Here is a 17,086-nt window from a genome sequence, read left to right as displayed (position 1 = left end):
TCCTCTACGTAGCGCCAGAAAAGTATTAACCTCAATATTAGCTGATTTTCATAGTTGACCGATTAATTCAGTTAAAGGATTAACACAGCATAAGAATGGCCACACTGCATGAGACCAAAAGTCCATCCAGCCTACAGATTAAGAACAGAAACAGAAGAAAAGTGCAAGCTAACAGGCTGATCAGTTTGCAATGCCAGCTCTGAAATGCTTTTCCAGAAACAGTCAATTGGCATCCTACCCATTTCCCAATTTACCGATTATGTCTAGAAATGGGTTCAGTGTTTCTGGACAGACCCTTTTTTTCCTAACTATAATTGTTATTTTTAAATCCATCCATACCTACTGCCATATCTTGTAGCAATTAGATGCTCTGTAAGATAAACCATATGAAGAAATCGGTGTATCTCTATGTATATAAACTGGCAATACCATACATTTTCAATAAAGAACTCCAAGAACTGAGGCTTTGTGTTGCAAAGAGTTTGTGCTGTTATGTTTATTTTGATATGTTAAGCTTTAACAAAATTTCTGAAAAAAGGTAATGCACTATAAAATGAATGTTGTGACTAAATCATGTAAAAACAAAAAAGACGATTAAGAAAGCAAACAAGATGGCAGGAAACTTACCTCTGATGTGAGTGGCTGGCCATTTTTTAACCAGCTGTAGGAAGGGCTTGGTTTTCCTTTTGCCTTACATTCCCAAAATAAACTGTCATAGAGAGACAGAAAGGCATTTTGGATTTTTTTATCCCATTCCGGGAGTGCTGAAAAGAATATGTAAACCATTTTATGCAGGAGAAAAACGATTTCACTGGAAGCATGCTGCCATTAATTAATGAACTGAGCGAGGCTAATTAGTATTTGTCCAACACATTATTATATTGCAAGTAAATTCTGCACAACAATTCCCTGGCATTAAACTTCAGGACTAACTTGGGAAAATGTTAGAGATCAAGTGGCTAGTGGACAGGAATTTCAGTTTAGATATTATTCATTTTTATGGCCAAAATTTGCAGAAGCAGTGATTTTAGATACCTGAAATTCTAGACATACTCTCTGAAAGCACTGAGACACCTACTTTCTAAAAAACAGTCTTCCTCTCACAGTACTTGCAGCTGTGTACCAAAAATAGAAATATTAAAATCATGAGTCAGTAGCTGATAAAAATAATGGATTGTGAATATTACCCCTCTGTTTTACCCACATACCTGAGACCATGGGTTCAGACCACGGGTTATTTGTTTGTAATTTACAATACAAATACTACACAAAGGAATTAGGGCTACTCAGATTACAATAACACCTTCTGAATACTTGTGACACTGACATAAATTCATTGCTGCGTAAAAGCAGAATTTGCAAGAATCGCATACGAGCTCTGTAAACATCCAACTAAGTACTCAAGGACTAAGCTGAGCAGGAATTAGCTTAAGGCAGGCTGACATTTAGAACAGTTGTCAATATACAGGTGAATATGAGACCTAGGGAGAATGACTAACACCCACCTAACTTTGGGATAGACCAAAGCCACATGCAAGTGAGATACTAGGTTGCATCCCTCTGCCTCTAACATAAGTGGCTGGTGTCTTAACATCCCATGAAAGATTTTTGTTTGGGTTATTAAATCATAATGCTGTAGTCTCTATATGTGTATAAATATATATATATATATATATATACACACAAACATACATGTAGTTCTTACACAGAGCAATTTAATTTTAGGAAGAGAATCGTTACCCTTTGAGACTAGCAGAACAAGCTACGAAAAAACCTCCCTCTACAGCATGACCCTGCGGGTAGCTCATGCCTCTGCCCCAACAAAGTACCTGGAGATTGTCCAACACTAGATTAATAGAATGCCAATGAGCTGCTTCCCAGAATGGGAAAGTATCTGGGATACAGCTTACCGTGCTTAAAAGTGATTCTAATTACATGTAATTTTTATTGCTCTCAGAGCCTTAGGCATGGGAGCTAGGTATCACACACAAAGCAGCAGACAGTGTTCAGGAAAGAAACCCTATTTCCTAGAGACAAGCTGCCTACAGAGTAAAAACAGCGCAGCACAGAAATTAAGCAATAGGAATTAAATTACATAGATAATATACCAGCCCACTCCTAATATAATAAAAAAATCTTCTGCAAAAGCTTCATGAGTGCTGTTTATATATTTCACTATGAACAGCTATTAATTAATTTACAAAGCACATTTAATAAGCACATTGTTTTAGATTGTATTAACTGATCATAATTTTGTAATTGCCTATGCTGTTATCAATCATGTCCAGGTAATCTACTGAACTTAATTTTAGTGGAACTGCTTGATTGATGTTCTGCAAAAATTAGTGAGCAATGAGAACAAAAATAACCCCCTAAAAGCAAAGAAATAATTAAATATTCAAAACAGCAGCAGACTGCTCTATTCTTGGCATATATCTTGATACTAGCCACGGCTGCAGGAGACTGGTAGCTTATCAGCAAAGCCTGCACCTCTTCATTAGAAGAGATTTACATAAAAAAATAAAATACTTGCCAAGGTCTTCTCCACAGATGTTAACTATAGGCTCAGTCTAGCTTTCTGTAATTTTTTTTCTCACTGCTACATTTTCCTTTTTTTTCCTTCTCTTTCGAAAGATTTATGAGGCAAAGAAAAGATCTCCCTTCTTATTCATGTCAAAATATGTTGCTTTCCCTGGGTATTAACAATGGGACTAAAGAGCATATAATTCACCTTGGCTATGAGGGACCATCATGTGTGACTCGGATCACAGGAAATTAATGCATGTGGGAAGGGAAAAGGAAAGAGAACAGTTACAGAGAAATATTATTCTCCACTTTTAGACAAGGAGGAAGGAGAGGGAGGCAGTGGAATGAGTTTCCCCTGCTTTGCCCTCGTCCGTTTATGGAGCAATACAGTTCAGCTAGAATAGGACGTGAAATAATCTTACGCTCGCATGAACCAAAACCTCATGAATCCTTCACATGATCTGCATCTGGGGCAGCACAGCTTTATGCTGCTGTGAGCTACTGAGAGTAAATCTTTCTGCCTGCCCTTAATGTTTCATGTAAATGTACCAGGGATTTCTTTCTGCCTCATATTAACCTTTACAACTTCATCATGGCACAGCCCACATTTTCAATCTGAGTTTTAATGCAAAATATCTTTATTTGCTGAGGATGTAATTCAATGAAGGTCACTGCAGACCTCCAATCATTTTTTAATCCGCTTAACCTGAACTACATTTCATATCTCCAGTAAGGGGCTAATAGACTTCATCTACAAAATACATCTGAACATCATCATGCTTTGTAAAAAAAATAAATGAAGAAATTAATTAATCAATCTGCTTACCATAGACAAATAATTGACCTCTTGCAATGTTTCTTCCTCGAATGTTTCCTGCAATGCACTCATAAGTGCCTTCATCTTCTTGCTGAACATCTGGGATTTCAAGAACTCCTTTGGTTTTGTTGTGTTCGATCTTCTTTGTCAATGAGTTTCCATCAGACCTCTTCCAGCTAATACTAGGAACGGGACTAAATAATTGTATTTCATTAGAGAAAAAGAGAGAGCATTTGTTATAGCAGAGAAAAGATAATCTGAAATCCTTTCATAAGAGTAATAATATTAAAAAAAAAAAATTCTGTTACTAAGCATGGCATACAGAGGTTCATAAGACTGAGATTTTATAACCTGTCCAATTTATTTTGGGGCACAAGTCCAACAGTGGGATGAAGTCCTTAGTCAATTCAATGATTGCTTCTTAGGCTGATTTGGATTTTCCCCACTGTAACTCTTTCTTAGCATTCAAACCTGCTCTTAAACACTGTGACACTGAAGGAATGACTTTGGAAGTCCAAATAAACACCATAAAAGCACTGAATTATTGACTGGTTTTCAGAGCAAAGAAATTCCCTGTAGCATTAGAGGTATTTTCACACCTCAAAATAGGAAATATTGGACAAGAATTCAAAGGACCTAAAAATAGCAATAAATCTAGGTATAAAAAATGGGAGCCAGGGTAGAGGAGGGCAGACAGACAGTTGAGCAAGGAAGTGGAAAGCGTGAGACATTGAGGCTGAAAGGAGATAGAGACAAAAGAGAATATTTCTTGTTTCATGTTTTCGTAGCTTTCCATCATTTTCATTTATATTTGGATCAATGTATTCTATACAATAAAAAAATAGTCAAGTGTGAAGGTGGCTATAAATACTTCTTGGATTTCTGGTAATATCACAACCCATACAAGCCTCACTTTTGTGATCTATTATATCACCAAAACACTTTGAAATATTAATAGTCTTGGATTTCACAGTTGCTTTCTGTTTCTGCAAACTAAAGGAAGCTCTTTTTCTAAGTAGACAAGTAGTTACATTTTGAACAGCTTTTTACAGAGGCTTTGGCTAAATACTGACTTTTTTCCACTGGAGGTAGCATCAACAGCAAACACTCAGTACTGAACTTGAAAACATAACTTTCATGGAAATTAGAAGGGTACGCTACCCTTGTCTGCCAGTCCCCAAGGTCTCTGGCCTACAGTGACGTACAAGGTATCTATTCCTTTCTAGCAGAGGCTGTAACTGCTCACACCTTATTATTTATGTCCCTGGTTCAAATCCTTGTTTATTGACCAAAGAAATCAAGTCACAAATACAGAATGGAAAAATTACTTAACACAGGTAAGTTTTTGCCCAGTTTCTGCATTTTGAGTTTGTGTGGCTATGATGTTCACAAGTTCACCCAAAGCCCGAAGAACCAGGACCCGGGAGAAGCGTAAGTACTCAGCAAATAACACAGATTGAACAGCTGGGCAGGTGTTAACAGAGTAACTACAAACATAAAATCAACAGAAACAGGCTATGTACAAGACAATTTACAATTAGATCACTCTAATATACAATGAATAACAATCCCATAAATTTGCTTAGGTCTGCATTTAAGCTTGAAAGATAGGATGGGTGCACTGTAAGTCCCTGTTTTCCTCGTGCTGGTGGGAGTTCAGCTGGGCAAGGGAACCTCCAAGCTGCCCTTTCCCCTGCTCCATAAAACAGAAAATCATACTCCTGAGACCATAAATTTAACTGAGGGATCTCCAAGAGCTATTTAAGCAGCATAATAATTTCTCTAGCTGCCTTACATTTTCCATTGTAACTGAGCTGCCTGTGAAAATGGTTTGGAGCTATACACAATTTGCTCCAGGTTTTGGAATAAACTGTGCACAGGTATGTATATATACGGATAACTCATACACATACACACACAAGTTCTGACTCTTACATGACTCCTTCAATACAGCTGAACAATTACCTATGAATGAGAGAGACCAGGAGGTGTCAAACATCATTAACCAGTAAAAGAGATAGAAAGAACAACTGAGATTTTATTCTTCTACTTCCCATTTCAGTTCAAGACCTATATCGTTGTTTAAATTCCAAATCTTTTCAGACAACAGTAGTTGTCATCACCACCCTTATTAACTGCCCTTTACTATGAGACCAAAACCTATTTCAGATGCAAAATTGTTTAATAGTATTCCTTACTAGGAACTTTAAAAGGGCTTGTTTGTTTTTCTCCAAATGCACTGGTTGATCTGTTAAAAGGTGCTGTCTCTTCCACAAACCTTGCATGACATTATTCATGCAGAATTTCTGTAAACTGAGTTACTTTTTAGTTATTTAAAAGAAATGCAGCTCTTGTGCAGAATAGGTCTGTCCCACAATTGCTGTGCTCTAGTTAGGAAAACAACCAGAGGTATTTTGCAGTCCTGCAGTAGATTGATACAGACTGTTGACGACACGAAGAAGAGCATGGCTGGCTTCTAATATGCTATTACATATTAAACAGTGGGTGAATAGCTACTGTATAACAGAAGCATGCAGTGCACGGAATGCCAGAAGCATTTAACTACTTACTTTAAAAGCATCTCTTCTCGATTTTTTTTTTTTTGTAACAAAGAGATTGAAGGAAACTAACAGCCACATGGGAGAAGAAAAAGAACAATTAGATGCATTCATTCATGCTCTGCTACCTGAAAGTGCTTCATTTAAATATTTCCTAGTCTATTAGCCATTTATTTTCTCTTAGTACTGACTATTCATGAATAAGGGAAGTCTGCACTGACACCAAAGCCAGAGGCAGGGCTCTGTGGAAAAAGGACCCTTCTGTCAACTTGTCAAGTCAAGTCTACCAAGATTTGAGCTGAAGACTCGGTCCCGTTTTCCTTATCCACACCACATACTTATGACAACATGCTTGGGGATGTTTCAAGGCAAACTCTCCTCATTTTTGTCCAAACACAAGAGTGTTTGAAATGCACTCCCTCTGATGTTAACCTTAGCAGGATGACAAAAGCCTCAGAATTTGGTTCATCAACTTTGCTGTGTTTAAATGAAGAATTGCAATAAATACTTAACAGCACTTTGTTCTCCTGCCAGGGAGTCTTGCACTGAGTGGCCTAGTTTTATCAGCAGAGGGAATTCATTTGTCAGGACAGCAGCTCCTCGTCAGCCTGAGCTATAGGTTAAATGAGCAGACTGCAGGAGTATCCATAGCTCAGCCATGTGCCATCATCCATAAGAAGGACCTTTGTTATCACAGCAGTTTGAGACATACATTTCTCCATTACCTTTGCTGACACCTCATTATCATAGGCTTTCCAGCATCTTCAGTCACTGCATTTTGCAGAAGGTGGTTTTTTTTTTTTTCTGTTTTCACCTTCTTCTGATGTTAGTTTACATTTTTATAACCGAATCTCTTAACAGCAAACATTACTACAGGCCATATGAAACCTTTCAAGGCAAAAAAGACCCTGAATTTAAATTTAAAATTTAATGAAATTGCTTTTTGTATCAAATTATCTATTTTACAAGTTGATGATTTAAGAAGTAAAACTGTCCTTTAGGTATAGGTAAGTGTATACAAAACCTAGTTTAATAAATATAGCCTTGTGAATTTTTGTAGGATTTGCATAATCATATTCTATTGAAGGCCAGTATCTGACATTGCTACACAGACTAGTACCTTCCCATGCAGATTTGGGGTGGCCCTGCAACTGGTGGGTCTTTTTTTTCATTTAATAACTACCAATAACCAGATTAAAAGATACTGTTTGGAGCTAAAAAGTTTTTGAATATATAAAGAAACAATGAGTACATTTTTCAAATTTATTACACTTCATAGACAAAGTCTTGCTTTCACTTCAGTAAGAAAACAGGGCATAAATATGAGAGTGTCTTTGTACATAAATCTGTAGTTTATTTGAAACCTTCAGAACATCTAGGAGTACTAATTTAATTTATATTCTACGATACAGGCAGCAGAATCACAAAACCATAAGTTACTAACTCAGAAAGAAAAGGCAATAGAAAATATTTTTTGGTTGGTGACAAGTCTTGTCACACTGAACATGGAATTAATTTGTCTGCAGCATTCCTGCCCCCACCAAGATGAAGACTCCACCTTTTTGTTGCAAAGACTCAGCAGCCAGATGATGCATTGCATCTGTGCCTCATCTTTTGTCCTACACATCTGAGGACACTTCACAATAAAATTAAATCTACAGCTTCAATAATGAAGACCATGCCTAGTTAAACAAACGAGACAAAGCTGAGGTTTGAAAGCTGCTATCATGTCTGCATCAACTGCTGACACAAGGAAGAATTAGGCTCCAAGGGGCACGATAATTAAAGCACTCAGGCTTCTAATCATCCTGATGTATTACTTAGGGAACAGCAAAGCAGCAAAGTTTTCTGAAACCTGATATTGTGTCTCATTCTCCTGTGGTCACAAGCCACTCACCTTAACTATGTAAGAAAGGATCTTCCAGAGCTGATTGCTCATCCCTTAAAGTACAAATCTTAAGGTATTAGCTTTATCAGGAACGTGGGCTGAAAATAGCAAACTTCACTTGAGGCACCAAAAGTCATTTTTTATGTATATGATTTTAGAATTCCATAATTGATCCTTTTATAGTCTCCTACATAAACTCCTTGAGAATATACTAGAATAGCCATCTAATGAAGAAGTGAAGCCTGGTATTTTTATGTAAGTTTAGTAAAGATGGTTATTTGGAACCCTCTTGTAGCTGTGTAGTTATCTGCTTATACTAACAGCCTCTACAAAAACCCTTCCCTGAGTACATTTACAGGACTGTGTGGGGTCTTCCCATGAAAAATGAATATTCTGGGTTGAAAGAAATCCTGTTTTATATTATTCACATGTGCCCTTTGCAACATCAGCTGGCCATGGCCCATCTACAGGGATTCTATAGAGATTATTTTCCTATCTTCAAGAAGAGAATGAAGAAAAACATAAAACATGGTTTAATAAAGTGTGCACCAGATGAGGAAACTGCTTATTTTCATTCCAGAAACTATTCTTAGTTGTGCAATAGAAAACAGTTATTTTCAAAAAAAAAATCTGGAGAAAGAAGCACAGTAACTCAACTGAACAGAACTCTTTCCGTGGTATTCAATCCCCTCAAAGACATAGTGAACAATAATTTAGACATATGACATGATTAATATAGCTTGATCCAAAACATGACTTTTAATACTGGCATAGTATTAAACACTGTCAACATAATGAATATTAGTGCAGAACACAAAGTCTCATCTCTTCTATTAAATTGCCACAGGCTGCAGTATTTGAAATAGTCAAGCTACTGTTTCATATTTCAGTTTTCCCTCTTTTAAAGAATTAAGTATAACGTGGATTTTTTTGCCTGTTTAGATTTCCCCCACCAATCATCAGATAGTTGCATGCTACTTACATTACTTTTTGCCCAACTGTATTTCCATCACATTCAGGACTAATTTGCTTTTCAAAAAGTTCTCTATTCATGGTCTATTCTGTGAAACAGGATTCACAGTCAAGAGCTGGCCCAAGGACTTTTGTCCATTTGGGATCCATCCCTACAAACGCTCTTCCCAGGAATAAACACTGACTCTTTGCCCCTCCCCACCATTTATTTCCCTCAAAAAGAGCAATGTTTTATCACTGGGCTAGAAGACCATTTGTGACAGTCAGTCATGATATTTTCATGTAAAATGCAAAAACAGAGCTTTGCAACAGAGGTATGTGGAATATACCTACCTCTGGGTGTCCCACAGCCTGGCTGAAGGAGTACTTAGGTGGCTTTGAGTTCCCCCAGGTAAAAACGCATCTTAAAACTCAGCCATAAGTCTGGCCTCTTGTATTTGCATTTTAAATGTGGAAGTGTTTTTTGAGTAAGGTCCCATAGGTTTGATTTGCTGTTCCATATAGAAAGAGAGATGCTATTTCTCTAAATATCATGAAAGTACTTTCATTTAATACTTTTGGAGACCAAAACCACAGCAGGTTGCCTATAATCTGCCTTAGATGTGAAAGATTTCTGTTATTCATAGTGCAGAGGTAGTAGCAGCTGACAGCATTGTCTGAACCAGTGGACTAACAGTATGAATATAGAAAATTATGGATAATGGAAAGCAGTTCTGAAATCCAAGAGAGATAATAACCGTTAGTGCTTGTGGCAGATCAGAGGTATAGCTCAACAAATGTCGAGCTGAATTGATTTTAACATAAACAGACAATAGTAGGGGCTAGTGTTTTAGTGGAATTTAGGCATCTAAAGTTGCAGATGGTCACACTGCTGCATTTATATGTGCCTAACTACAATTGTAAACAGCTGGAGGTAGGAAACTTCAAGCTTTTAACAATACCACTAATCACCTTCATACCTTTAGAAATCTGGCCTTATCTAGTAGGTTAAGAGTATTTCACCTGCAATCTGTTTCTCTTGCTTTATTCACATATAAATTCCAGCTCTGAAATAAAGCTTTCTCACTGATTGACATGTTAGTGAAAACGTGGTTCAAGGCTCTGTTCAGAGAGAAAAAAGCAGACTGAAAACAGTACAGTTCTGTACAAGACATCTTACCTATCAAAAAAATCTAGAGAGGATAAATTCTCTAGCCACACCACTAAAGAGCCTTTACTCACAAACAGAACCTCTCAAATACATACATTAAACTAGATGCACATTACAGTATGATAAAAAAGTTGTGACGAAAGGATTTCTGCCATTGGTATTTACTCAGTATAACTCCAGGGAAGTATAACAGCACAGGTTTCAGCTGCAGTGCTATATATGAAGAAAATATTAAAGCTGCATTAACCCCCTCAGCCATTCCACCTTCTAAGCACAGCATAGAAGGTACTGTGCTCACTGAGGGATTTCATTACCCATATGTCCTTTCAGTCCACCTTTTTCTTTCCTCCTTAAGATGTTCTTAAAATGGCAAAGCCTGTGTGCCACGTTAACATGACCCATCTTTACCCCTTCAGTAAGAAGGCGTTGTTTTGTACATATCATTTACTCTGTTTTTGAAATGCTTTTATGCAGTCAATGTATCATTGTTAAATGCTTTCCATGCAACAGATGGAAATACGAAATGACAACTTGAAATGTAAAGCCTGCACTGACTCACACACAATTAAGGAGGTATTTAAAGAGAAGTAGCTTGACAGTATTTGGAAAGGAAAAGCAGCTTTATCAGGAGCATTCCAGTCTGGTACTTGTTTTGGGCCAAAAAAATCCATATGCCTTTGAATATGGCTCTGTAGAAATATTCTTCATCCTTAAACAAAAATTAGCTAAGATTATTTTATATAAAAATCTCATCTGAAAGGGAAGGCCATTTCCCATCCTATTAACTTTTTATTTGCTTTATTTTTCTACTTCTCAGCATAGGTTCCAGAGGAACATTTGATTAATTTGTGCTGTCTGCAAGTCAGGCTTTTAACCTCTGGGAAAGCTCTAAACACTTTAAAAGCTTACAGCCTTAAAACAGATTGTCAAAGTGAACTTAAACTAAATAGAGGTCAACAATTTAAGGTTATTTTAGCTTTTCCAGGGAAAATGGATGCTCATTGGAAAGACTAGTTTTCATAGGCTGGTTACACTTACTCAGTTAACCACTTGCTCTTTGAATACAGAGCACCCCTTGCTGTTTCAATGCACTACTACCTCTGTAAATGAATATAACAGTGTAAGCAACCTAGGAAAAATACAGGCTACCACAAGCCTAATCGATTTGTAAATTTTAGCAGGAAGGGTTACTGCTAGGGCTTCCCAGGGCTCATCAGCATCACTTTAGATAAGAGAGCCATGTGAATCTGTTAGATCCATTCTAGACAGTCTATTTGTTCTTGAAACACAGCCTGTTTCCCCAAGTTTAATTCTTAACAACAATGCCACATAAAAATATTCCTGTTTTGATGTATATTTGGATGTGAATACGCAGTTACACCACTGAATGCTGTAAGCTGAAGTAAGGTCTCACCCCAGAGTAAAACTCTCGGGGAATGCAGTCTTTGTTCTGGTTCCCCGCCTTCAAGCTACAACCAAGTGAGCTTCAGTTATGGTATTATTTTCTTATTTCCTTGTGAACACATTGCACAGAAATGATCAAACCAAGATAAGGTTAAAGAAGTAAGTTTTAAAATTCACACTCTGTCCAAAAAAACCTGTTGTGCAAATTAGAAAGAACCATTGTTTCTCACTGTAGAACAGTGTTAGAACCCACATTTTAATAAAAACCAAAAACCTTACTTTCCAAGGGCAAAGCATTCCAGTTTAACAGATGAGCCCTTCGCTGCATATGTTGTTTCTGGAAAATGTACTTCAATCTTTGGTTCATACTCCCCCATCACACCTGTTGAACATCAAAACAGCTAGCACTCCAGTTGAGCCTCAGACCTGTCTAGTACAACAGAATTTCAGTGTAAAAGAAAGGATGGCATTAATAATGTTAGAGCCTTATGTTCCACCCATGGCAATCAACATGTAATGTCTATGGAGCAGGCTTAGCCTGCTGGTGAAATTCAACCCTATGCTGAAAGCTTATGTGAAATTTGTAAGTTCTATGCATTTGAGAGCTGAGGAGCATGACTTTATACAACCTCTACATGTGCACATTATACTTGCACATTAAGGTTTTAGAGATAATTTAGTGTTCACACCTCTTGTTAAGAGGTGTTAACAAGCAATGCCTTTAACATTGGTCACTTCTCAGGACATTGGATAGGTGCTGGGTGCAAGAGAGAATTATGGAATTGTGTCCAAAATACTTGTAAAACATTTAACTTCTTTAAAGCATCTAAATGTGAGCTCCAGACTTGAAAAAGGCTGATGTAATTAGATTAATTATCACATTTGAAAATCTGGCAGAACATGTGATAAACCACAGATAATCCAGTATCATTTTAGGGCATTTAATTTTGCAGCAGGTTTGGGATTGCTTTAGCAAACTAAATTTTTAGCTGAACTTCTTAAATATGCATGCATCTTTCAGTGTAACTCATTGTAAGAGCAATGACAAATATGACTAATTTTCCTGCACATAGTGTCTTTTCCCAGATCCCACACTGAAAACGAACCAGTTCTTATTTTATATTTAACAGGGATCTGGCTAATATTACACTTAAAAGTTGCACCATTGCCTTAGGGGCTGCCTGTTTAGGACCCAATCCAGAAGCCACCAAAGTGAATGGGAGAAGATAAAAAGAGACTGATAGAACATGTCTGAGAAAATGAGTGGTGAAAAGGAAGAAAATAGTTAGAAAATATCTAAAGCACTTACAATTAAATTTTATACCAAATTATTAACTTTTTTGCTGTGGAAAAAACTTTGGTTTGGGTGATCTGATTATATTATAAAGCAGCACACTCCCATGGGGAAGTATTATTCTATACTGCACAGCTGAGTTTTATTTATCCTAGAAACCTAACTCTATACAGATTTTTTTAACGGATTGTCACCACTGCTTTGCAAACAGTACAAGTATATTGAAATTTAAGTGAGCAAACTTACAAAACAAACTTTGCCTAAAGATATCCCAGGTATATATTTCTCACTGTGAACATTTAATTAGAAGTACTGCCAGAAAGGTATTTGTATATGTGCAGGTGAGTTTCTCACCTCAATGACTCATTTTGAAACAGCTTTTTAGATTTGATATTTGAGCTATACCTAGATTATAGATTTAGAAAGCTTTGCCAGATTTAAACTTCAACACAGGCATCCATAAAATGAAAAATATTAACATACCATTTGACATTCTCTTGCTATTTTTCAATGATATTGAGCACTGCTTTCTTTGCATATGTTCTCTCATCATCTGTGTCCTGACAGTTCAAATCTCATTTCAATCCAGCAGAGACTGTGGGATCATGTCCCACTGCACAACTTTTTTTCTGGGAGCCTTTTACCTCCATGAGGATGTATAGCAGTATCAGTTTCCAATAACTGGAGATGGACCAGTTAGCATTGTGCTGCATGTTTTCAGCCAAGCATGCCTAGATAACTTACCATCGCTGCGGAGAGTGAGAGGAGTGGGTGGCCCCTGCACACTTTGCTCTGCTTTAGAGTTAGTTACAACACAGGTGTAATTGCCCACATCTGATGGCTCTACTTTGGCAATGTACAGATTTCCCGTTTCTTGTGAAACAAAGCGACGACTATCTTCCTGAACATGTAAGGTATTATTGTTGAAGATCCATGTATAGGACAAGCCTAGAAAACACCAGATACATGTCATGCATCCTTTCCAGTATAATCTGCTTCCCATTAGTGCTTAAGTGCAACATTGCCAGTTGAAAGAACAAGTCAGTTACAGGGCAAACCACCGGGGATGCACAAATTAGCAAAGGCAAGGTAAGCATTGCTTTAGTTTTAAACTCATTTCAAGCCACTTCAGAAGTTCACAAAAGTTTTTGTCCCCTGCTACTTTTCATTTTCCTGCTCAGCCTATTTTTAAGTAGGAATGGCAGTGCTGCAATGGCATGAGAAAGCTGTTTTAGTAAATTTCTAACACTTTCCCTCTGAACATCCAGAGAGCAAATTGCTGGTCAGTGTTACAGCTCCTTTCTTCACTCTGAATATGGAAAAATGAAACTGGTAATATGGAGCTTTTCCACGAGATTCTCACGAAGGGTGGAAGCTCAGCTGCACACAAATATTTTGGAGATTATTTGATATTTGATCTTATTGCACATTTGTCCCTTCTCCTTATCTTCCATACTTACATCTGCTCTGTGCTTCTTGTTCTATACTGACTTCCTAACCCTTTTCTGCCATCTGTTTCCATACAGTGTTTCACAATGCATACCTTAATAATGTATGTCTATAGTCTAGGAAACTTAAAACTGATTTATTTGACTAGCCCACCCTGGAAGGGCAGATCTCCATGTGAGCTCACTATCTAAGGACCCTGCTTTTTGGAAGGGCTTTTTGGCCAAGCCTTGTTACTCTGCCATCAGTACCATAGTGAGCAGGTTCAATGCTTATAACAGTGTGCTGCAGTGCAGGTACACCCGAGGTGTCCTGCAAGCCCCATGCTCTGACTGCTCCATGTCACTGCTGGCACCCAACAGCAGGAGTAGGACTGAAATTCTGTCTTTAATAAGACACAGTAAATCAGAAGTTGTAAAATCTACCAGTTTAGCTTTCCTTAATTAAATGTATAATTCATAAGCTAACAGTGTTCTGCCAACAACTTCATTTTTACACATTTCCCCCATCAACATTCCCATTTGAAAAAGATTGTTTATATTTCTTTCCCCCCCTCTCAGTTACAACATGGGTACAGTATGGTAATAAGTCTGCAAACTCCAGTAGTTTGTGGAGTTTTATGTTATCATCTTCTAACATTTTAGGACTCTCATTAGAAATTATGCATCTCCAGGGAGCAGTCAATGACACTTTCTATACTTGGCTAAATCCTGCAGTAAGCTCTGTTTGACTACAGCTTAATGCTAAACTTTTTTCTGATGTACAGTGTGTACAGTAAACCTAGAAGATGCAACAATTCCTAAAATAGTGCGATACACCACTTGTGTGTACATATACATGTGCATAAACACAAGATAAAGGCACCATGTTTTCACATTTGCATGCCCATGTACTTTTACGTACCTGGTTAAAACAATTACTTACAGAAAGATATCTGGAGATGGGTGGGCTTTTCCACAGGGAGGATCAGCCTATAGCTAGATATAAGTGATATAGCCATGACCTGATATATCTTCCAGAGACATACTATATACAGACTATGTTCCTCTCTCAGGCACAAAGTTTGATGACTATAGCCTTATGTGCAACAAAACTGCTCTGAGAGGTTGAACCACTATAGCTGGATGCACAGACTTTCATGAAAGGTTAGTGTATCTAATGATAAGCTGGAGGTAGTTTAAAAAGCAAGATGAATAGGAAAAACAAGTTTGGAGGTTTCCTTCCCAAAGTCCAGTTCTGGTGCTGGCAATTACAGGGCTGAAGAAAGCACTGAGGCACTCTAACAGGGCACCACTGTACCTGCTAAGACACCAAATGGATGGCCGTGAAGGACCTTCAAACCATCTTATGGCATGCAATCAAAAAACAGATTCCTGCTGTAGGACCGGGCAATGCAACAAAATTTTCTGTTTAGGATAGAGTATATGAATCCTAATAAAACTCTATTAAAACCAACTTTATGCTACACAGACATTCTTTGTGAGGTCAATCCATGAATTAATTAATCAGTAAAAGAGAGCCGTTCTTGTCTGTCCTGATTTCAGTTCTCAGAGGGTTCCAGTTGACTTAATCTTCTGAAGTTTCTGTTACTCTCTCCCTGTCTGTACTCCACCATTCCCTTAGGGCCTATTGATGAATTTTCCCATTAACTGGGAACAAGCGCAGGCCCCTCCTTTTCATATTTAAATCCTTTCTCCCCCCAGTATGAGGGATATAAACACTACTGCTCTTCTAACTGCAGGTTCATCATCACCAATCCTCAGACCCTAGTTGCCTAGAGCCTAATTCAGCTCCACTAAACTCTGTAGAAACCCTAATTTTAATTAACTTCGGTGGGAGCTGGATGAAATCTCAAGAGAAAGGAACCAAACTTTGGAGATCAAACTTTTTTCTCTAAGGCATAATACCAGCAGTCTACTCCCTTACAAAATATCTTTTCTTAGAAAGTTAAATGACAACATCAACAGATGTAATAGGCTAGAAAATCTAACATCGCATTATAAAAGAAGCTGCTATTACTTAAACATTTCCATTTTGGGTCACTTTGAATCAATCAGATGTGGAGCAGACCCATTGAATGAGCAAAAGAAAGTAGCAAAAGGCCCATGCCATCACTTTTAGGGTTACATTCATTTGCATGAATAAATCAGCAGCTGGGAAGAGTCTGGTGAAGGTAATGCTGAACAGAAGGTAGTAGAGGCATAGAAGGGAAATTATAAAGAGATAGTAACCTGCTAATGAAGTCTAGCTAAAATTAACTTGAAAATCGCTGCTGCCAGCTATTTTATGGAAGAACTAATGAAGTTACAATTATTTTTTAGTTTACTTTTGTTTTCTATTTAACCACAGGATTTCTGAAACAGATAGCCCTTGGGATCACACTTCAACATACCCATGACAGTCTCAGAATTACTGAATTTCAGAGACCACTATGAAAGGGCTTCAGCATAAAAGGTCTTACACAAGTCTTAGCCATTATCAGCACCAAAGATTTTTGTGGGCTTTTTTTCTCTATTTCATTTTTTCCTTTGTGCATAGACCTGTTTGGCTGTAACTTTCCCTCTGGAGTAACCACTTTTCACATGATGTTGGAGATGAATCAACATGCCTGAAGTAAGGGAATAGAGGTTTTTCTATACCAGACAAATTAGTCCAATTTTCCTATTTCTCTTTTCATTATAGTTAATGCATGATGTTTTAGAAAAATTAGCATGTGAGGTAAAACTGTGTAGTGGGGCAGAAGGGACAGAACAGGTTGGGGAAGGGAGCCCTTCCAGAGAAATCTTCACTGATCATAGGGTGCTGCCATGTGTGGTAAGAAGCAAGTTGGAATAATTTTAGGTGAGTCCTTACTCAGTGGTGCTTTAGATATAGATCGAAGAAGCAAAATTTGATCCCAGATTGTTGTGGGGTTTTTCCCCATAAACTTTTGAAGGAAATTGCTTACAGTAAAAGTTGAGCTTGTTCCAAACACAGATAGAGAGAAACTATGATTTACCCCTAGGTTACAAAAAATTTCTGCTAACCTTAT

The 17,086-nt window shown here is 37.5% G+C and overlaps 1 protein-coding gene across 2 annotated transcripts in view; it reads right to left on the bottom strand.

Annotated features, from left to right (window-relative positions):
- CNTN6 (contactin 6) overlaps positions 1 to 17,086 on the bottom strand; it is a 148,756-nt gene that overhangs the window by 44,746 nt on the left and 86,924 nt on the right. For both annotated transcript variants that reach the window (XM_087743379.1, XM_087743380.1), the window contains exons 6-9: positions 13,354 to 13,557; positions 11,595 to 11,697; positions 3,353 to 3,537; positions 628 to 764 (exon numbers count right to left, since the gene is read on the bottom strand). In XM_087743379.1, the coding sequence (XP_087599505.1) occupies positions 628 to 764; positions 3,353 to 3,537; positions 11,595 to 11,697; positions 13,354 to 13,557 (629 nt within the window). The remainder of the gene's footprint in view (positions 1 to 627; positions 765 to 3,352; positions 3,538 to 11,594; positions 11,698 to 13,353; positions 13,558 to 17,086) is intronic.

The sequence above is a fragment of the Nipponia nippon genome, unplaced genomic scaffold (genome assembly GCF_047370975.1).
Source record: "Nipponia nippon isolate SJK-2023a ecotype South Korea unplaced genomic scaffold, ASM4737097v1 scaffold_9, whole genome shotgun sequence".
Lineage (NCBI taxonomy): Eukaryota > Metazoa > Chordata > Aves > Pelecaniformes > Threskiornithidae > Nipponia > Nipponia nippon.
The sequence above is the reverse complement of the archived record's forward strand: the minus strand, read 5'-3'. Positions and strand labels throughout refer to the sequence as shown.